Raw genomic sequence first — 23,809 nt, 5'->3', positions numbered from 1 at the left:
ACATCTTAACCTCCTGAGACCTGGTGTCCTCATCTGTGGACAACACATTTTGGATTGTTTAGGCCACAGTGCAAATTTTTAGAAGAACAGCAACAAGAACATGTTCAATTTTGAATATTTCTAAGAGTTTAGAATATAAATGTTTTTGTTTATTTTTATTTAATTTTTTTATTTAATTATTTTTTTTAAATTATTTTATTTTTATTTGTTTTTATTAGTATTTTTATTGTATTTTTATTTTATTTTTTATTTACTTATTTTTTTATTATTTTATTTGATTAAAGCTCGGGTCTCAGGAGGTTAAAGGCGCACTATTTTTCTGGCTGAGCATCCGCCACGTGTTTTGTAGCCTAAATGTGTTACGCCATAAGCAATTAAATCTTCCTGGAGACAAGCAGGTTGGCAGACCTTCCACCAGAAAAGTTACAGATTGGACCATTAAAGCTGCGTTCAAGGGGGCAAATAAAGTCTAATATCCTAAGAGGTATGTAGTAGAGCAACACAAAAGCCACACTACAACAGCAGATCACCTAAAAACACATGTTAGATTCATCAGCATTGCACTAGACAATGGGAGCTATTCCTGGAATCTACTTGATATTTCGCTATGGGAATTCTGTAGCCATTGATCTTTTTTTCTGTCACATATTGCACATGATAGGTGGTCCCTGGATGGAGGATTCTAGGGTAACAAAAGCATACACTCACACATGTTTGAGTAACCCGATACTAGTCTGTCTACATTTCCAAAACTCAGAATACTCTGTTCCACCTTGTGATGTCCTGGAGTGGTAGTTTTCAAGGTAACAGCTAGCTTTTACACTTTTTTTTTTTATTGAGATTGTCAATTCCAGAGCTGAAATCATCCAAATGTTGGTTTAAAAACACAGTGGAGCACTTCCTGTATTACCACCTGACATCACAAGGTGTTTTCTGTTTCAGAGAAGAGCTCTAAATAGACAGGATTTTTAGTTAAACGTGTGTGAATTAAACAAAACACAACTCCAGGTATGTTTGTGATGAGGAAACAACATTTTAACAAAGCAGGAAATAGTAGTAATATGGGCCTTAAATGAAAACCGGGGTTGCGTTTACAGATATATGTATTACACATTTTGTTTTCAATTTTAAACAGTGAAAAGTAGAGTCTATTCAAAATAACCTCTGCTGGAAACTGCATGAGACAGGAAGTAAAAGTTGCTTGTCTACTTTAATAATACTCCATATCAAATTATACAGTAGTTTTATGCAGTACTGCCAATGTTTAAAGCACACAGGCTGAACCGCTTTTATCTGCTGTCCCTTGGGATGCTCCTCACTCCAGGCTTGGATGAAACACCAAGCTAAACTTCCCACAAAATTACTGTCAAAGATGTTTTGAAATGATAAAACCATTTTCCAAGGGTTCAGATCAGCACCTCCACCTGTGTGTGTATTCCCAGCAGGTATAGTGTGAAGGTTACAGGATATAAAAGATCATTTGACTTTTAAAGCGTTTTCAGTTTTATCGTTGTACTTATGAATACATTTTTAAAATATATTATCACTTGCAGAACTTTAGAGGGTAAAGTTAGAATATTCTGAATTAAAAAATGGACATTATGAATACATTTTTAAAATATATTGTCACTTGCAGAACTTTAGAGAGAAAAGTTAGAATATTCTGAATTTAAAATGGATATAATGAGGAATTAGCAACTTTAAAATGGAGCTGGAGTGCCTGTGTACACCGGTGTATGAATGTGTGTGTGAATGCTTGAGTGGTTCCTTGATGTAAAGTGCTTCGAGTGCCTTGAAGTTGGAAAAGCGCTATAGAAGAAACATGACCGCTTACCATTAAATCGCTTCAAAGTGTGGTGCCATTTTTCAACCCCAAATATGTGATTGCTGTCAGCTAGCTAATGATAAGTTTTAATATTTGTGGATTTTCTGTTTGGAAATGTTAATTGTTTAGTAAAATGAAATGTTTTGGCATAATTTAATACTTTATAAATACTTTTTTGGCATTCACCCGTATTGCATTTGCCGACGCAGCACTTGTAGTAGTCAGTGGTTTACTATAAACAGATACGTAAAGAGTAACTTGTTGAGTATTTGTAAGCATTGTATTCACCTCTAGTTATATATGAAGGAAGGACAAATTACCTCAGAGTGCAGAGAGTGTTACATTGGAAAAATTAAATAGCCACTCCATAAGAGAATGTACCAACACCGTCGCGACAGCTCCTCTGGGCTCCAGTCCGCCGTACATTTCCGTCTCAAAGCCACTAACCACTCATTTGAAGATGGTGAGGTTCAGATCTTAGCCAGAGAAAAGAAATGGTTTGAGAGGGCAGTTAAAGAAGCATTTTTTGAAAGACAATCCTTCCTTGAACAGAAATGGGGGCCTCAGACATAATGTGTCCCCCATTTACAATTTCATCATCAGACCCAAAGCAAACAAAGGAAACAAAGGAAACATAAAACATAATAGAACCAGCCAGGGCCATTAAGGCTGAATGGATGCCCATCAGGCTGAAACTGTAAACAGTAGCTTTTTACAGATTTAACTTTGGCTTTTTACCTTTAACTCAGCGCAGTTTGAGCCACTCCTGTTACTGTATTTGAGTATTAGCCCATATAAAATAGTGTCCAGATGACTGCCCCTGTGTTATATATTGATAAATGCCTCCTTTGAGAGAGTGCAAGCCTTAAGGACAAATCTATGAAATTATAGGCCCTATAGATATGCTTCATTAAATACACAGTAGCACTGTACGTCTCCTTTAGGTAACTCTGGGGTTTCAAATGTGATTTCAGTGGTTAACAGCAGAGGGCAGCAGATGTTTGCTTGGAGCTAAGATTGTAAACTCCTACACACAACTTGAAAGCATTTAACCAACAAAAGTTGATTGTTTGCGGTATTAATTAAAAAAGAAGACAAAATATTTAAAAAGAAAAGACAAAAATTGATATATTACCTTTGTCAGTATATATGGGCGTTTGCTGTGCGGATGAGAATCAACTGTGCAACAAGGGGCCATAACAATAATAAAAATTACATCTGCATTACAAAAAAAATAATATGAGTTTCTCATTGACTGTAAACAAACATTGCCCTTATTTTCTCTTAACTAGGTGCTAGGTGTAACAGGCAAAAACAGACTCAAAACAAAGACTTTTTATACAGGTAGATAAAGGGCTTATGGTTCGCCCGTATATTCACATTCACATTGTTTACTGCTCCACGTGCAGATAAGGGAATTATATTGTACAATAGGTTTAAAACAAAGTAGTAATAGTAGTAGTACATGTATAGATGTATAGACCAACAGTAGTTCAGTGTTTGTCCACTGCTTTGAAATTTGGTGGTTTAAATCTTACTCTCTACATAAAAATCACTGGTTGAATGGGCAGATCCATAAACCTACAGGGTGGCTTTGTGATTCTAGCTCCCACAGATGAATGCTGCTGTTGTGCCCTTGGGCAAGACACTTAACCCACCTCACCCTCAGTATCTGGTGTATGAATGTGTGTGTATTAATGGGTGAATGGTTCCTTGATGCAAAGCGCTTTTATTGCCTTGAACCATGTATAGACAGGAAAACTTCTACTGCCACCAACTACTACTATGATTATATGCAGTACCTCACTACAACTACCATCCTCACTGTAACATTGACAGTAAAAAACACATAACTGGAATAAATGGATAATGATCAGACTTGTGTGTAAAACCAGTCCTATTATTACCCTTAACATTTATAGCTACAGACTTCACTGCAACTTTGTTTTTTGTTTTTTCTCAGGAGCTTTTTCTTCTGTAATGACACCTTATGACCAGCAGAGGGCATAATTGTATATATTTCATGCAGTATTAGTTCTTTTTGGCTCCACGTTGTGAGTTTATGTTTGTGACTGTGTTCGCTGATGTGTGCCCATGTTTAGGAGAAGACGAGCGAACATGTGGCACGAGAGTCTCATGAAAAGTCAGTTGTTTGTCCTGGATCTAAACGTATAAATGAAGATAAAAAGGAAAATAAACCAGGAGACGATTAGACTGTTGAAATGGATAATTGCTTTGCTTAGATTTCTCACTAATCACCCCATCCTGTTACTAAAACGTTTTTGTTTATATATCCTTTGGGTGACCAGACTTTCAAAATTCAAAACTGGAGCACGCAGGGGTTGGGATGTTTAGTATTAATAACGTTGTTAAATTTGCGCGTAACTTTGTCCATTCTCGACGCACTAGGTCCGTATAATCTGACGGATTTGTGTTTGCGTATTTTACCTAAACAAATGACAATATATTGCCCCCTGTTTCTATTACTGTCAGACTGGTCAAAAATAGGGACACCTGGTTTAGTCCTGGTTTGGTCCTGGTTTAGTCTTGGACTGGTCTTGGTTTATGTCTGGTTTGATCCTGGTTTGGTCCTGGTTTAGCCCAGGTCCTGGTTTAGTCCTGATTTAGTCCTGGTTTGGTCCTCGATTAGTCCTGGTTTAGACCTGGTTTAGACCTGTTTTATTCCTTGTTTATTTCTGCTTTGGTTCTGGTTTAGTCCTGGTTTAGTCCTGGTTCCTTGTCTGCAGTCGTGAAAGGTTACGAAGTACAAGTAGTAAAGTACTGTACGTAGAAATTTTAAGTATCTGTACTTTACTTAAATACATTTTACCGTGGATGCTTTGAGAGCAGGTATCTGTACTTTCTACTCCACTACATTTTTAACAGGACTGAAAAGTAAAAAGTACTTTTCATATGAATTCTTTTTACCATGTTCATGGTAACTAAAGTTTTCAAGTTCAAGCTTCGGCTTTAAGCAAACAAAAATAAATACACAAAAACTTAAGTAGATTTTTTTCATGTGATATGTTTACTTTTGCTTCAGTAAATAAAATGAGTATTTCATCCATCATTGCTAGTCTGATCTCCTGGTTCCTTACTCTCAGGCCAGCACTTGCTCTATCCCGTCTCAAACTCAAAGGCGTTAGGGCGTTCTCTGTCATAGCACTGAAACTTTGGAATGAGCTCTCTCCATGTAAAAAATGCCACATCCATTGATCATTTAAAAACTCTATTAAAGACTCACCTTTATGATCTTACTTTTAACTAGTGCTACTATTTCACTATTGCCTTGTTGCAAATGTCTGATTGTTTTTATATCTTTGTCCTCTATGTTTTGTTGTTCTGTTTGTGAGGCACTTTGGTATAACTCTGGGGTTTTTAATTGTGCTATATAAATAAAGTGGCTTAACTTGGCTTGTCTTGGTTTAGTCCAAAAATAGAGACATCTGGGACATTTCTTGAATAAAACTGAGGCAAATCAATGTTTTTTGCATAAATCTGCTGGGACAGGGGACACAGAGCTCAAAACTGGGACTGTCCCAGGTAAATAGGATCATCTGGTCACTCTAATAATACCACGTGTTTAATATGATTGAACTGCATCATCTCAGTAAAGCTATACTATGTAACTCTCTGGTGGAGGGTCAGCTACCTGCTTGACTACATGGAGATGTTATTGTTTAGCCTCGAATGTTCCACAGTATGGCATTAAATTCAACCTATCTCCAAGGACATAAGCAGGTGGCCAAGTTTACAGGTCAGATCTGTGTGGGATGCAAACTCACCCACTCTAAGAATGCGTGTTTTTACTATACTGTGGAACATTCCTGGCAAAGCAACTTAATCTCTATGGAGACAAGCAGATGGCGTACACTATTACAGAGAAATTACATGGTGCAGTTTAAATTGGAATGTATTGAGTTTGAACCTGTTGGGGACTCTAGTAGTTCAAACTGTAGTAGTTGCTGTATCTGCTGTACCCAAAATTATGACAATGCTAGTGGGCTTGGCCAGGACTTGACCTCACAACTATCTGGTTCTAAGGCATATGCCCCACCAACTATGTTACTCTTGACCAGCAACTATTCCAGATCTGTAACCAGCCAGTGTTCTATTCTTATATGATTTGAACACAATTTTATTCCATTAAAATGTGTTACTTTTTTGTATAAAATCAGCACATAATTAAATCACACTATCATACATTTTCCAGTTTTTACAGATTTTAATTTTGTCTCCACAGCTTTCAATAAATACAAAGTACAATTCCGCTCCATAGTCTTAACAAACAATAGAAACTGATAAAAAATATTACTTAATCCAATACAGACACAAGGCAACAAAATAGGGACAATTTATGCAGAGAAGCAGCGGGAGACGCACTTTTGTTAAATTTTAAGATCTCTGCCTTGACACTGGTCTATGAATACATGTTTTAACACTTTTACTTTACAAAATGTCCAACTTTACAAACTATTTTTGGTTTATTACTCCTAATACTTTAAGCTTACGCACACACATTCATACATTTTCACAAGTTGCTTTTAAGCCATTGCTGCACTTCAACAGGAAGCTCTGTCAACGATTTGGGACCAAGAACCAAAGATAGCAGAGTTAGCATCACGGTTGGTCCCATTTGTAGCGGTGTCTATTCCGCTACACAAGTCTCTGGACAGTCCCAAGTTCTCTGCTTTATCCATACAATCCTGCAGCTGGTTTCGGGTGGGCAAACGGTGGAAGGAAGGAGTTAAAAGTTAAGATCCACAGTGATGCATCTCCAAGTGTAGATCCTTGTTAAAATCAAGTCTATAATTTAGTCCTTTTTTGGGATTTTTAAGTAGCATCCCGAGTGGTCAGTGTCTCCAGCTCCGCCGCTTGTCTGGAGTTTTCATTACAATTTCGTCATCTTCTATGGAATCTAAAAAAGAAAAAAGAAAAAAAGAAAAAATTTGTTTCCAAAAAAATCTGGTAATACATTTTAAAGAGGCCCATATCACACTATGTTCTGATCTGTTATAATGTTGTTTCCACATCAAAAACATACCTGGAGTTGTGTTTTGTTTCATTCGGACATGTTTAACACAGAATCTCTGAGTTTGTTTCTCAAAACTGAAAACACTCTGTTCCACCTTGTGATGTCATGTGGTAATACAGGAAGTGTTCCACTGTGTTTCTAAACTATTCACCTTCACTGGAATAATTTAGATAATTTCAGACCTAGAATTGACAATCCACTGAACAAAAGGTAAAAGGTAGCTATAAACTTGAAAACTACCACTATATGACATCACAAGGTGGAACGGAGCATTTTGAGCTTTGGAGATGTAGACAGACTAATAATCCAGGACTACTCAAACATGTGTGAATAAAACAAAACACAACTCTGGGTACGTTTTTGAGGAGGTAATAATATTATAACATGGCTGAAAACTCAGAAGAATCAATTTTGTGTAATATAGGATCTTTAAATATCTGTTTGGACGTATGTAATTGTTAAGTATTTGTTGCTTACCAGTGCATTCGGGACAACAAGCTCCCTCTTTTCGGGTGATGTTCGTGCAGGTCAAAATTGGGCATTGCTTTCTTTGGCATTTTGTGACGCCATGCTGTAAACAGAAACAAAACATTAATAATAATTGAACAAAATAGGACTGAGTAAACACAGAAAACCTGTTGTTGACTTATATATATAATATAATATATATGTAAACAGTTCATAACCATTCTGATACCAAAACTGCTGACCTATGCAAATGTTTCATGTTGTGGTGAGGTTACATCACAGCAACTAAAAGTCTTCTGACCACCGATAAACAAATGGACACAGAAGTGGCTGGTTTTTCCCGAAATTGCGAAATATGATGTAGAACAGTTGTTGGTTTTCAAATTGTTTGAAATGAACTCAAACCAGAACAAAATCTTGTTTAAATTTGGTCAGAAAGGGGAATTTACAAATTTACAAAAAGATGTCATGGAGTGTTGTTGGGATACTAGTGGCCACGCATTGCCACCCAAAACCAAAACCAAGAGAAGCAGTAGTATATTACAATTACTACTACTACAACTACTATAACTACTACTACTACTACTACCTCTGCTTTATTGCAATACTTACGTCACACCAGCAGTTGATGCACTTCATCTCTCCCACCAGAGGGACCCATGGGTGCCAGTTGTCGCTGTTTTGGTAGTAATTTTTGCCAAATTTGCAGTGGCGCGGCCCGTCAGCCTGCATCATCTCGGTGTGCTCCAGACCGGGGGATGTCTTCTCCTCCTCGGGACACTCCTTACAGCAGTCGGATGGGTTTCGGCGAACGGGATGGCTACAGGTCAGGGCGGGGCATGTCACCTTCTCACAGTGGACCTCGCCAGTTGAACCCTGCACAAATCAGTTCAAACAAAGGAATTAAAATACAGTGTAACATTGCAGTACTATTAGAGACACTACTACTATTACTTTACTATAAAAACTACTACTACTACTACTATTACTACTATTACTACTACTACTACTACTACTACTGTTACTACTACTACCGTTACTACTACTACTGTTACTACTGTTGCTACTACTACTACTACTGTTACTACTACTACTACAGTTACTACTACTACTCTTACTACTACTGTTACTACTACTGTTACTACTACTGTTACTAACTCGTAAAACTAAAACTACATCATACTATTACTGTTACTGCTAATACCATTATAGATAACAGACCTACTTGTACAACTACTTGAGCAAGACATTTGTGTTGACACTGCAGTACAATTGTTTTACTACCATTATTATTACTACTTCCAAGTTTCACATCAGGTTTAAATTTGATTGCATTAAACTGTTATCATCTAAATTGAATGACTCTGGGCTCCTACACCAGATGTTTGCTTACATATTTTGTCCAAATACCATTTTCATGAAATTCTGACTTAAATTAAAAACTAAACAAAATTTCCAAACAAATGAGGCCCAAACTTCACCTTAACTAGGATTGGATCAACACAGACCTAAACCTGAGTATAACCAGAAGTGTACACTGTACTCCATACACTGTACACTGTGTACACTGTATGGAGTACTATTCACCAATACTGCATTCCTAAGTACTATAACACCTGTGTATGTACTATGTACATACACACATACTATGTATCAGCTGTGTTTGCATCAGTTTGAGGACCACTGCTTTGTGTTATATTGCACTATCTATCATGGCCAGTGGTATATTTACCTTGCAAGTACAGATTGCACATTTGATATAACCAAAAGGAGGTACGAATGGGTGCCATGTGGTTCCTGGTGCGTGCATTTTCTGGTCTCCTTCAAAGTAACAGCCTGCAGACAGAGGAGAAAAATGGTAGGTGATGACGAATTATATAAAATGTGAAAAATAGCTTGCAGTGTGTAGAAGTAAGATTTACGGGGAGCATACCTTCAGGGTTTTCAGTAGCTTTCTCTGTGGCCTTCATGTCTTTGGGCTCTCTCCTGTCTGAAAATAAAAATAATTTGTTTTAATTAGGTTTGAAATACATTTTTACATTCATACTTTCAAAATTTGACAAAATATAATATAATACTATGATGCAACTATTTCATATACTACCACAACTACTGTTGCTCCCACAACTACAGCTGCTGCTGCTACTACTGCTGCTGCTACTGCTACTACTACTACTACTACTACTACTACTACTACTACTACTACTACTACTACTACTACTACTACTACTACTACTCCAGCTGTTTTTGTTGATATTACATTCAAACAATACAAATATCCTAGGTTATACTAATACAACAGCTACTACTAGTCCTACTATTGCTGCTGCTGCTACTACAACTACTATTACAAAAAATAATACTAAACATGTATACAATAGTGAATAGAAATTGTTATAAATTGCAATAAGAAATAATCTTTATATATTTTAGTATATTAGTTGAGTGTATAGTTCCTCACCATCACACACAGGACAGCACTTGCCCTCCGGTTGCACAGTCTTGGGGCAGGTCAGAGTGGGGCAGATGACTGGGTCACAGATGACAGTTTTCTTTTGGCAGCTGCAGGTGAAGCACTTGTCGTAGTTGGGGGTCCATCGTGAGCCGTGAGCATGGTGTTGGTTCTCAAAAAAACACGTCTGGGGGTCTTTCTTCAGCTCCTCGGGGTCCCTGGGCAAAACCTCCTCCGCCTCGGTATCCTCTGTGTCCCCCCTGTGGCCCAATTCACAGCTGTTTGGAACATGGACCTAAAGGAACAAAAAGACTACAATTAATATTGTCATATTAATCCTAGTCCTTTTTGTTCCTGCAAAAGTGATACATGACTACTTCTACTATCACTAAAGCTATACCATTACTATAAATCACCACTATTGTTTATTACTCCTACTATTCACAACATTAAATGCTAATACTTTTTTCTGGTAATGTCACCATCACCACCACTACCACTAATACTACCACTACTACTACTACTACTACTACTACTACCACGACCACCCATGCTGTTAATGTTAGAACTCCCACCATACCATTCTAATTAATGTCTATGTATACCACTATATTTTAACAAAAAAAATGAGTTGATGGTGCTACTGCTACTACTACTACTACTACTACTACTACTACTACTACTACTACTACTACTACTACTACTACTACTACTACTATTGCTACTACTACCACCACCATTACCACCCATGTTGTTAATGCTAGAACTCCCACCATACCATTCTAATTAATGTCTATGAATCACAATCACACAATATTTTAACAAAAAAAGTGAATGATGCTACTGCAACTATTACTACTGCTACTATGACTAAAACTAATAAGACTACTAAAACTACTACTATTACCACCAATACCACCCATGTTGTTGATGCTAGAACTCCCACCATACCATTCTAATTAATGTCTAAGAATCAAACAATAAAAAAGAGTTAATGATGCTACTACAACTAAGACTACAACTGCTATTAGTACCACAACAACTACTACTATTATTACCATTACTAGTACTACTACGTCTTTGGTTTTGTAACAGTTTTTCCAGGGTGCCTCGAGTCATATTTTATTACATTTAATTGTTATAATCTAAATCGCGCGTCCCTAAGCCCCTCCACCAGATGTTTGTTTACGTGTTAGCTCTGTTTGTCATTAAAGCAGCTGGAGACTGCTGTTGTACCTGACAGCAAACCTCATCAACCACTTCACCTGCAAAACGTGTGTGCGTTTAATGCATTCCAATAAAACTTTTACTTCCTGGCTTATAAAATGCCTTCTAGCTTCTAGCACCTGTTTGTGAGCCAGCACACAGACGTATAAACACGACGCTGTTATCCACGTTGCTGCTTGTTTACAGGTTAGCGTCAGATCTAACTGTCAAAACAACTCAATTTTATTTTCTGGGGGAAAATCTCTTACCCGTCCTCGGATCTCTCCTCTTGGGTTCATCTTAGTACTGACTTGGATAAATGCAGTTCCTTGGTCCAGATGTTGTAATAATTCAGAGCTGATGTCTTTCAAAACACCATGAGCCTATGGAACAAAAGCATGAGAACTTTGTATACAGTATAAAGTAAGAGATGTTTGTGTAATGTTGGTGAAGTAGGTTTATTGATCAGTAGCTTTAAGCCCTGTTAAGTAATATTGCAAGTGTCGAAGTAAAATTAACTCATTATAAACATGTGCCACTGAAAGTATACTGTTTAAAGATATACACTGTTTAAAGATATACACTGTACACTTATACTTTTACTTCACTGCAAGTATCTGTACTTTCTACTCCACTACATTTTTGAACTATACAGATTATTATTATTTTTATTATTGTTTGAGACGTGTTGAAAAGGCTGAGGGGTTTATTTTTTAACACGTTTGTAGTTTGAGCCAATAAAAAAGTACAAATAAAATGGTTGGGAGAAAATTATTACTTCAATAGTTTCTGCTGAACAAAATTCAACACAAATCAAAAACAGTTCATTTGAAGCTTTATAAGATCTGAAAATCTGCATGAAATATTTTAGGTACTTTAATACTTAAAATACTTTTACTTAAAATATATTTTCATGTGATACTTTTACTTTTACTTGAGTATTTTTATTCTCCAGCATCTGTACTTTTACTTAAAAAACAAAATTCAGTACTTCATCCAATACAATAAAGTAAATCTAAAAAAAAAAACCCTCAAAACAACTGCCACTTTTATTACTACTACTAATTACTACTGCTACTACTTCTTAAAATCCTATTTTATGCATACATGTTTGTAGTATGTTTTTACCTGTGAGCCATAGAATCCAGTGAGCAGTCTCTTATGAGTGGTGCTGCTATCGTCTAACTCTCCGATCTCGGCAAGTCCGTGTAGGTGGGCGTTCACCGTCACATCGTCGGCCTTGTTCAGACCAGCCACAACGATCTCATAATGAAGATGGCAGCTCTGATCCACAGACACCCAGGCATGTCCCGAGGCTCCAGTCCTCACAGGGGGAGACACAAAGAAGCCAGCCAGAGGAGTAGGTAATTCTGGAGAAAGCAGGAAATACAAGTGAATGAATTTTAATTTTAAATTAAGTTTTTTCCTAAATAAGTTTCTTAATTAGTTTGCTAACTTTGTTTTTCGATTTTAATTAATTACTAGGCAAAGACACCCACTAGTTATGTCTGTGAGTATGTTTTAAACCAGTCAGAAATATCTAAAGGCAAGTCCAATGATCTGTATAGACCACTTATACAAAGAGTTTGATAGCAAAAACAGATATCGTCGTTTTGAAAAACTGCCAAAAAGCGTTTTACTTTTTGTTACCATCTTATATCAAGAAGGGACAGCAGTAAAATCGATTTGGATTTTGAAAATGTCACTATACTAAGAGTAAACTACAGGCCTCCAATGACTTTTTCAAACTCTTTGTTTCTTTTGCAGTTCATTACCATGTCTAGGTGCATCCAGTCCGCTGTAGTACAAAGCCTTGATCTGACCCCTGAGCTCTCCGTCCTGGTTGTGAGCCGTGGCCACATTGATAAACAGCTCGTTCTGCAAAAGCATGTGGATGTGCCGAGCCTCCAGTCTGCTCCAGCTGCCCATGGCCTGTCCGGTCACTCCATTATACTCAGGGGTCAGATCGTAAAGCACCGAGCGCTTGTTACGCCGCCGTGGTTTCTGCTCAATTGTAAGGCCGAGGACGTTGCTAGTGAGACCTGCAACCTGGACCTAAATGGAAGAGATGGCTATGTTAATAATATGCTACTGAATGAAATAATACTAAATAAATAAATAAATACAATACAATACAATACAATTACAATACAGTACGATTTGCACACAATTATGAATGCCAAAATGTAATTATGCAAAAAAAAAAAAATTAAACACTGTATTTTGTCACACTCCAAATGTATGAAAAGTTACTACACGTTGGGTTGCATTATACAAGTAAAGCTGTTTATTTTAAAGTTCATTTTTTACAATAATACTGCAATATATTTACGTTACACTTGAATAGTCTTTTGCATATGTTTATTCAAGTGTTTGCTGTGCAACTAAGCTACTATGACCAAGCAATTTCCTTAGTGGATCAATGGCACTTATCCTCGCTCCTCACAGTTAACAGACTACTAATCTGGTCTCTGTTTTTCCCCCAGATTTCACAGTCCACCATGGTAACTTTTTCCAAACATTGGCGGGCACCAGTCATTTTCTCACTTTATAAATATGCACTATGAAATGATTTTGACTTCACCAAAGCAGACTGAAACTAACTCAATTTGTTACACACCTGATAGTCTAATGTCCCGTTGTCATGTAGCTTAAAAATGGCTGAACCAACTCCTCCAGTTTTCCCTGGCATGAGAGCATCATCACTGGACATAACGCTTTGAATAGCTGAAAAAAAAAAAGAGAGAGACATTTGATTAATACAAAGCAGCATTCACTATCAACCACAATCACTTTTCCCTTCAAATTATCCCTCTGTTAGAACCATAGCACATCTTGACAGCATGCAAGATGATGCAATCAGAGCTGTCAGGTTAAAATAGCCCTAGCTTCTTGAGTGAAAAGGGGGCATGTTTTTGTCCCTGGGGTTTTAAAAGGAAGCTACATACACATCCATGTCGTTCCATCACATAGGAGAAGTCATTGGAAGGACAAATGCAATTGAGTCACTTAATGAGGGGGAGGGGCCAGCAGTGAAATTGCGTGTGCGCCCTTGACCAAAACATACATGTTGTTTCAATGTCTGGAGTGGACAAAAACCCCCAAGGTTAGGCTTAAAAGACGATGAGGTAACGCTTGTTGAATGTGGCTGGCTTTAAAATGATTGAGAGAGAGAGAAATGGAGAGAAAGATGTAGGAGAGAGAGAGGGGAGGGGGGTAAGCATGGGACTGTAGACAATAGGAGGATATAGGTTATGTCATGTGCAGATAAAGTTTATGCACATGCCAATCTGGAGTCTGGTCCTCCAATTTTGCCAGCATCTAGTGTAAAACCTATGTCAAATTAATATGACAACTAAAGAGAACCAATACAAGAAATACAGAATGTGCTTAGAACAAATGACACTTAAGGGATTTTTAGCTGGCGACTGAAAAAGACAAAATTTGGAGTCTATCAAAATAGCTAGACATATTGTTCCAACATTTGTCCCATGCAAAAAACATGTGTGCTTTTTTAAAAGAACAAGCCATCCACAACATTCCTCTTTTCTTTCCCTCTCTCTTTCTCTCTCCCCCTCTCTTTCTCTCTCTCACATACGCACAAACCGGCATGCATGTGTACACACAAGCCACCAAGTCAAACATGAGGTCTATAAACACGATTTCCCCCAGCGATAAGACTTGAAAGGACAGAGGGAGACAAAAGCGAAACTTGCTTACATCAAATGACAAAAACAGTTACAGATGGACAGGAGTAACTGAACTTCAACTTATGTGTTGAGTGCTTTTGTATTCCTATGAAATTACTGGTATTTACTCACTGTCACATGATTTTCGCCCGGTGATGAAGCCAGAAACCTGTTTGGGATCGTGACCCTCGGTTGTCACGGCGATGGCAAGTTGACCCCTTGACAGCCAAAAAAGCTCACGGCTGTTCAGGTCTGTTAGCACCTCTGCAAAATCCGGATCCTGGACACATATTGAAACAGTTAGTAAGGGTTAATTCAAATAAACACAAATTTAAATATGTTGTCTTCTCGTGTCTTGCTGGAGTAACCAAACAAGAAAACTATTACAATCATGAATGACCAAAACAGATTTTTTGTCACACACGCAAAAAAAAAAAGACTCTTGGGTAAAAATATGGCTTGCATTTTGCTAACACGTAGCATATTGCGTTCTAGTGTAATTTCGAGCAGACAGGTTGCAGGGAAAACGCAAAAGGGGCTCGTATGAAAAGTTGAGAAATGTAGGATTAATAGGGCAGATGTACAGGCGTGTTGAAGAAATGTTACTTTTATGACCTCGGGGCCACGGTTCAATATAAATATACATGGATCATAAATCTGAAACTAGCAGCTAGAAGCCAAAACAGAGCTGGAACAGGAGAGTGGCTATAAAAAGGAATTATTTTCTTGGGAAAATGATGGATGCAATATTTAGTGGAAGACGCGTTTGACGGATCATTGAAATTTTCCCAAAACGTTCAGTTATTCGTAATCTCTGACTCAGCGTGGCTTTTTAAATGACTTTGTGGTTTTGGGGCAAGTACAATTTGTGCGACAATTGTTGACATTTTATTCCATGGACAGTCACTATAAACTCAAAAAGAGAGTAGAAAATTTAAACTCTGATCAAAACCAGGCTGGCCTTTCATCGCTACTCCTCTCTCCATCCATCTCAGCCACAGACCGCTAACCACTGACATGTGTGGAGTGTGTGTCCCTCTCCGGCCCCTCCCCAGACGCTTCCTCCGTGTATCTCATTTGCCTGTACATGTCTCTGGGTAGTAGCAGTGATCACAGTGGTGCAAGGATGTGGTACCCAAACCACATCCTTCACCAAGAGGCAGAGTGTGTTGTCCTGTCATATGTCACCAACACCACGAATACAGCTTTATATGACACAAGTTCATCCAGAGGCTGGACTTTGGTACTTAAGAATCTTCCTACAATGTTGTCAATGTTTAGGGTTATGGTAGTCAGTGGTGGAAAAAGTACCGTTACTTAAGTGAAGGTACATATACAGAGGCAAAAAGTTACACATGAAAAGAAATCTACTTAAGTAAAAAGTATTTAAGTACCTGTTTAAAAATTTACTTAAAGAGTAAAAAGCAAAAAAAAAAAGTATTATAAGTGTAAATGTAATGATATTGATTAAAAATTATACATATTTTGGCCAACAGTAACAATATGAATTGTGAGGATGTCACCATGAACATGGTAAAAATAACCCCTCAAATCATATAAAAAGTAGCCTACTTTTTACTTTTCAGTCCAGTTAAAGAATGTAGTGGAGTAGAATGTACATATACCTGCTCTCATATGTAGTGAAGTAAAAGTAAAAAGTATCCACTGTAAAATGTACTTAAGCAAAGTACAGATACCTAAAAATGTGACTTATACTTTAATACTTGTACTTTGTTCCCTTCCACTACTGCATATAAGCTTAATTTTAACAGCACTCAAAATGCCACTATATCAAAGCGAACAGTTGGCTGCTAATGTATTTGACTAAATATATGCTCTAGTACTTGAAAGAAATTAATGAATATACACGCAATACTTTCCTCTATGAGACATTTTATAACTTGTTGCTAATGGTTACACTTCATTTTGTTTCTAGATGGTTGTTAGGTCAATCCTAGTAACTATTGTCCTTAATGGACACAAAACAAAACGTCTTAACATAAGCAGTTAACTTAAAAATATATCATATAATCACTAGGTCAACTCATTTATTTTTGAATTTTTCAGTTTTACTTACATGTGAAGTGATGTTGGCTCGGATCTCTCTGAGGACATGCTGACGATAGACCATCTGGACTTTGATGGGGACCACAAGCGGCTCTGAAGAAACCATAATGTACTGTTTAAATCCACTCTCTTATTTGGTTTTAATTATTTTAGCACTAATTGCGATGACTTACCCTTTCCTTTGTGCTTAATGAGGCCTTGTAGGATGAGAATGAAGTGGAGGTTGTTCTCTGTGTCACTCAGGGTCAACATGGCAATGCCTCCCATACCTGAGTTTTCTTCTTCTGAAGTAAGAATGGTGCTAAAGGTTTCTATAACAAAACAGAAATATATAATATTACTATTACTATTACCTGAGAAGTACATTCCAACTTCTCCATTTACAATTACTCTATAAAAATTTACTAAATATGGATAGTTCCTGTGAAAAAACATGCATTATGTAACTTTTCTGGTGTGTGCGAGACCTGCTTGTCTCTAAGAAGATGTTATAGCTTTAGCTTGAATGTTCCGCGGTATAGCATTACACTTTTATTCAAAGAAAAAAATAATAAAAAATTATTGCTCAAATGTTCATTACTGTGCTCGCCTCTCCACAAACATGTAATATGGCTTGGTAGCATCACCTGCTTGTCTCCAAGGACATAAACAATGTTAATGTCATACTGTGTAACATTTTAGGCAAACCAATAACATCTCCATGGAAACTATCAAGTGGCAGACCCAATCTGCCACCAGAAAAGTTACGCAGTGGACCTTTAACAAAGCAACATTTTTGGTTTATTATTTGGTGTAATACGTGGCTACAGTATCTAATTTCAAATTTACCAGCAAACAGTGCTCTGTGTTTGATAATCTTGCCCTCCACTTCGTCGCGTCTAGTGCTGGCCGTCGTCATGGTAATCCGCATTTGTTCGGACTGCAGCTGTCGTAGAAGGGGCTTAGCGATGTTCTTCCACACTCCACAAATCTGTAGAAAAAAAGCATGTATGTAAATGTATAGCCATCAGCTCAAAACATAATACACAATAAGGCTTTTCTGTCATATTCTGCCATGGGAGCTGTAGGGGGAAAAATGGCTCCGTGCCGATATGTCATAACTCAAGGTTCAGAGGTAATCTCCGTTTTAATTAGCGATACTTTGGTCCCAACAATGAGCTAACATGTGAAAAATCTTGAAACCTTTTTGTTTTGGCTGCCTTCCTCATATCCCTTCCTCCCCTTCCATTTTTCAGTTCTTTTCTCTGTGCTCCTCTGCTGGTTGACATGACATTTATCTAAAAATAATAATAGGCCAATTTCTGGGGCTTGTATTTTAAGGCCTCTAGTTTCACGGTTAAGCCTTTCAGGGAATAAGAAGATGTATTTATATTGGCTAAGGGCGTATGCATCCGTACTACTGTAAAACCAAGATATTAATGACTAAAATAAAAATGAAACTGAAATCTTTTTAGGTTTATTCTGGTTTAAGTTTATGTGGTTTGAATGTGTCACTGTGTTTTGCGTTGTAGCGTTCAAGTGAAGGGCTGTGTTTATTATTACAAAGTGAATCATGGGAAGAAAAGTCAAAGCTGCAGCCTTAGTCATGTGCGCACTTAACTTGGACATAAACACAGCAAGTGGAAGCAATAGCAAAATTATTTCCTAGTTCAGTCTTACCATGTCTGAGTTTCCCTTCGGCACTTTATATTCGAAGGCAGTTGTCCCATCAACACTCACGAAGACGATTTTAGCTGGGCGCCCCATTCTAAAAAAAAAACACAAGAAAAAAAAGTAACCAATAGTAACCAATTATCCAAAGTTGCCGTGGGTGCCGCCATTGTTATTCGGATTGTATTGTTTTGCATGGGGCCGCTAATCTTGAGGGACTACAGAGCTGTCTTAAAGCCTGCCAGAGAATCGGACATTGAACATATTACACAAATGAATCTACTTTATATCATATTTCGCAAAACTTTTCCCAAATTCTCCATTGGAATAAATCGAATCCCTGCTTAACCAAAAGTGCCCTCACAAAGAATGCACGGTTTAGTTACAGTTATGGCAAAAGTGGGCAGGATGGAATAAGTTGAGCAGTTTAAAGGTGCACTATGTAACATTTCTTGTAGAGCGTCTGCCACCTGCTAGAGATGTTATTGAATGACCACATTAAACTTCTATTAAATGTCAATTGGTCAGATCTGTGAAGAATGAATGATTTGTCATACCTTTGTCAAGATATTCTTTTAACACTAAACATATTGGATAATTGAATAAATGCAAGATAGATACATTTAATGCCATATTGTGAAATATTCCAGACACGTAGTTCAATGAGGTCCATCTGGTCCTGTGTTAATTTTACTTTAATACATTTTTTTTGGTTTCAGACCAAGGTTTAGTTTGTTTTCATACCTTACAGCTCACTAAACTTACGGCTTCCTCAGAGTGGTCATGTGATGTTGCTGTGACTTGCCCGGTCAGCTGATTTAAATAGGTTTTGGTGCCATCTTCCTATCAAAGGAGGCAAGACAACCACGCCATCTGTAGTCCAACTTCTTCAGTATCCCAGGTGTGTGAGAGTAAAAAGACCCCCTCGTCCCGGTTTAAAGAAGTTGGACTGCAGATGGATGTAAAAGGTGTTTAAATCAGCTGACAGACACATCACAGCAACATCCGTAACCACTCTGAGGAAGAGCGTTAGTGAGTGGTTGAAACTGTCAGGTATGAAAACAATTTTTTTTTTTAAATCAAGGCACATACAGTTCTATAGACAATAAGCTATTCCGTTTCTGTTGTGCAACTTAAATCACTCAAATAACCCCTGTTCCATTATAAATTTCCCAGTAGCTATAACACAGCAGATTAGCAGTCAGAGGTTACATAGCCAAATGACATAAAAACACAGACGCCTATGGGACTTATGTGCTGCACCTTTGGTATGTGATGGAGAAAGCCAAACTGTTCCTGGTTAAAGTGAAGCGAGCCCTGGCCACACCGCTGGAGCTCGGCAACCACGAGTCTTTTATTCCTGTCAACAGAGCCACAAAATCTGGAAGACAAAACAGCACAAGGGGGATTAGGAATTATGAATGTGCTGGATTTGTTACTGTGAAATGAATATTGTATAACTCACCGGTACGGCTCTCTCCGGGCCCCATATCATCTGAGCTGAGGTAGGATCTATCATTGTAGGATTTGTGCAAGTCGTCTTCTTTCTCTTTCCCCTTTTCGTGGAAATACTCAAAGGTATCCACCAGCGGATCGGTATGTTTCTTGTCATGAGTAACTAGAAAAGATGAGCAAAATACCTCACAATCAAAATGCAGGGGAATATTGTACATGGCAATAAACTTAATCCGATTTAGAAATTTCCAAATATTATTATAAACATGGAACAGCTGTATAGACTTCCAACTTTGAATGCCAGTCTTAAAAACAGTGAACAAGTGAACCTGAACATTTATAAACACAATATGCTGCTTTTTTCCAAAGTCTGGTGCGCATATGCGTCTTTTGTCCCTTTTACTTTAACGTGGAAACAATTTAGGGATTGCTATACTTACATTACATATTTTTTAAGTTAAATGTGTAAGTATAGATCCTAAGCAGAGGTTGGTATAGTAGCCAAAAAGTGTACTCAAGTAAGAGTGATTGTAAAAGTAACTGCCAGAAGTACTTGAAGGTACAAAGTCATTTCTGAAACACATGTTCAAATCAGCATAAATCTTTTGTTATTTGTAGACTTACTCAAGAGTACTGTGACACTGTAAAATATTACTCAAGTAGGAGAAAAACGACAGGGAAAAGTTAAAAATGAAAGAGTTACTTGAGTAAATGTACTTGAGTAAATCTGACAAACTACTACCCACCTCTGATCCAAAGCTAATAAAATATGTTCTATCATACAGTTATAATTGGTGCTGACATCCTTGCATCTATCTTGCCAAAATACAAAAAGCACTTGGTCTTGTCATTTAAACCATCATCAAAATTGAGTGTGGCATTAGCGTGCAGTCCTCACAATGATGAGCTGTTCAGGCCCCATACCCTGCACACTTGTCCAAACATACAAATAAAGTGACTTCGTTATGAGCTTCAAAATGCAAGGATTAGTCACTGTGGCCACAAACTGCCTGCTCCATTTGTGCGTGTCATAAATTTTAACCTCTCCTTGCCCCTGCTCCACTCTGCAAAGCCTTCTGGGTACTTTCATTCTCACTTTGCTCCCAATTAGCTTCGGCCTATCCTCAGGTGCACCAACATTACATTATGCACACACAGATGCAGTACTTTCCATCATTTAAACAAACATATAGTCGTGTGCAATTTGGGAGCCGATGGTTAAATAAACATGCTTTTCCTTAAGACATGACCGCAACACATAGAGGTTGTTGTCCCAGTGACCATACGCTTTACCTCCACTTTCCATTTGGATAGGAGGGCACATGCAAGCTAACGTAACACTGAGTGGGCTAAAAATGCTACTAAGCCATCAGGAAGGGAACCCTAATTTGTAATATAGTGACTAAAATAAACCAACACTTAGCTGAATAAATTATATCTCCATTGTATTATTTTGGTTACCTTTTGGGCAGGTTTTACAACAGTGTCCTGGTAGAAGAACAGGGTCTTCGCACTCTGGATTCGGACAGTCCTGCTTGATGTTTTTGCAATTCACCTTTCCAAATACTTTCCCTCTTCGGCTCTTTTGCTGAGAAAACAAAATTCCAAGGGATATATTTAGAACAGCTTTGATTATTTGGTTGAAAAATATGACGAAATATGGAAAGGTTTCTTACAGGTTCACAGTTGCATTGAACACAGTGCATGACGCCGAACGGTTCGCCCAAGTCTGGGTGCCATGTGTCTTCCAGGGAATAAAAGCGGCCTCCAAATGAGCATCCTACAAAAAGGCACATATAATTAGATGTGACAATATCCAAGGTTAAAAAGTAGATGATATTCAATCTTTGGCCTGTTTTGAGATGCGAGACTTGATTAGAAGCGAAGGACAATTATGGTATGATTACATGGGGCTTGCACTTTCTCATTTCCCCAGATATGATTTGGAAGCACAAAGGGGACATTGTTTAAGTCTTAAAATGGCTGTATTGTGTTGGAAAAGAGCAGAAAATAACAGGTCTTCAACAATGACGAAGTATTGGAACCTTAAGACTGTCTCTGCTTTAAATTCTTGCACCATATAAATCTCCCTTTGCTCACTGGCCAGGCAGTTTTGGAAGATATGTCTGGATAGCTTATGACTTTTGGGGCTTAACCTTGTATCCTGCCTCTAGTGTGGTCTGCACTCACAAAGCCCAAATGCATATGCGGGTAGTTAAGGTATAGTTTATAGGCTTTTGAAACTGCATTGTAAAAGTGAGTGGGGAAAGATTGAGTATTTTCTCCCTAGTTTGAAATTGATTAATTGGTTTTAGTATTATGCAAATTCCATGCTCACTCAACCACGTTTGTTCTCCAATGCAGTTTCGACCTAACATCAACATAGACTTAGAAACCACACTATAGGACCTTCTTCGGCTAAAATCAACAAGTTTTTTTCCAGGCTTAAATTAAAGGTGGCATATGATGAAAATAGCTGCGTTTTATTACTACGCTGGGCGAAATTGCAGGGGTGTTACAGTGATTTTTAGTTGTGATAGCTCGCTGCTTGTAAACTACACTATGTGCTTATTTCAAAGTCTGCGCACGGTCGCACACACACACGCACAAACGTATGCACTGTGGCTACTCACTGCCTGTCCAAACTGACTAGGGTTGACGGCTTACCCCTGCTCACTGCTACCAAGCTGGTTCACATTATTCTTTCATTAAAGTGACTGCGCAGCGCGAGCCTGAGCCAAAATCTGTGCGCGCTCTTGCCACTTCGGTCTCCAGCGAAATAAATCATGCCCGAGACTCCAAGTAGCCGATGCTTGTAATGGAAAAGTCCGATTGATTACATTTTTCCAACGCTAAATTGCATAGTTGGGGAGTACTAATGCGTAGGCTATGTCCTGTACTTAGTTACCTTTTTTACACAAACCACAAGGCGCTTTGAACGCGGGGACTTTCACACATGAATCAAATGGTATTCAGTGCGGTTATGAGTCAGATGTTTGCTGCCAGTTTATAAGAGGGAGAGACTGGGGAACACACAGGGAAAGTGTCTCCAACGTGTCCGTATAAATCCAGTACATCTTTTCTGTTATTGGAATTTTAAAATAGATAAGAAATTATTGGGTATTATTGTGGGTTGGTCATAAGCTGGCTTCTACTGAACAAACAAGTGATTAATATAGCTACTTGCTCGCCTTATTATGGGTAAGCCAAGCAAAGGAACTCAGCCAGATTGTTTAGGATATTCCAAAGATAGCAAACAGGACAGATAAGATAACATTTTCCATAGTAAATAGCTGTGCGTCATGGTGCGTAAAACGGTTGTTGTAGCTGAAATGCCATTCCAAATAACTTGGTAGATCGAATAGGAGGTATTCTAGTGACTCACCTGATAAGCCCTTGGAGGGGAGCGGCTCTCTCTCGGACTGGATGGGCAGCGCGGGGGACTTGAGCCGGGAGGCCGCCGAGGTGTGCAGCCACGCACAGCTCAGGACGCATAGCACAGACACAGCCACAGCCAGCATCCCAAGGTCCCTCGTGTCGCTAAACTTTCCCAAAAATACTCCACTCTTTGAAAACCCCGAGGACTATCCTTTAGAAGAGAATCTTGTTAAATCCGCTTATGGCAATTGTATATCAAATCATTGGTAATAGGTTTCACGCTCCTGTAGTTGTCCAGTAGGCGACCAACAGCCTAATAAGCTCTTCCCGGGTCCGTCTCTTTGGTCTTTATAGTGCGCTCCCTGACAGCTCGCAGCAGCCACTGAGCGGGAGGAGGAGAAGGGGTGATGGGGATGGGATGGCCGAGCTGGGGGTGGGTGAGAAGGGGACGCCTCTATCATTCACTAAAGCGTCTAATGTGGAAACCATTACGCGACCAATTCATTTTCTATCAAAACTTGTGGACAATTACATAATGATTTAAGTTTGACCAAAGGAAGTGAGAACAACCCAAGTGGCCAGGC

General features: G+C 38.3%; 1 protein-coding gene across 1 annotated transcript; it reads right to left on the bottom strand.

Moving 5' to 3' along the window:
- Positions 1 to 6,043: 6,043 nt before the first annotated feature.
- chrd (chordin) lies at positions 6,044 to 23,624 on the bottom strand. Its single transcript, XM_033977579.2, has 20 exons — positions 23,233 to 23,624; positions 21,524 to 21,627; positions 21,309 to 21,435; positions 19,858 to 20,010; positions 19,656 to 19,773; positions 18,402 to 18,489; positions 17,571 to 17,712; positions 16,916 to 17,053; positions 16,753 to 16,835; positions 14,808 to 14,955; positions 13,607 to 13,713; positions 12,762 to 13,041; positions 12,115 to 12,356; positions 11,256 to 11,369; positions 9,790 to 10,075; positions 9,262 to 9,318; positions 9,061 to 9,164; positions 7,941 to 8,204; positions 7,338 to 7,431; positions 6,044 to 6,743 (listed from the first exon to the last, which is right to left on the bottom strand). The coding sequence occupies exons 1-20, from the start codon at positions 23,366 to 23,368 to the stop codon at positions 6,679 to 6,681; spliced, it is 2,850 nt and encodes a 949-aa protein (XP_033833470.1). The 5' UTR covers positions 23,369 to 23,624; the 3' UTR covers positions 6,044 to 6,678.
- Positions 23,625 to 23,809: the final 185 nt, after the last annotated feature.

The sequence above is a fragment of the Periophthalmus magnuspinnatus genome, chromosome 13 (assembly GCF_009829125.3).
Source record: "Periophthalmus magnuspinnatus isolate fPerMag1 chromosome 13, fPerMag1.2.pri, whole genome shotgun sequence".
NCBI lineage: Eukaryota > Metazoa > Chordata > Actinopteri > Gobiiformes > Gobiidae > Periophthalmus > Periophthalmus magnuspinnatus.
Note: the sequence above shows the minus strand (reverse complement) of the source record. Positions and strands in the feature narration are given on the sequence as shown.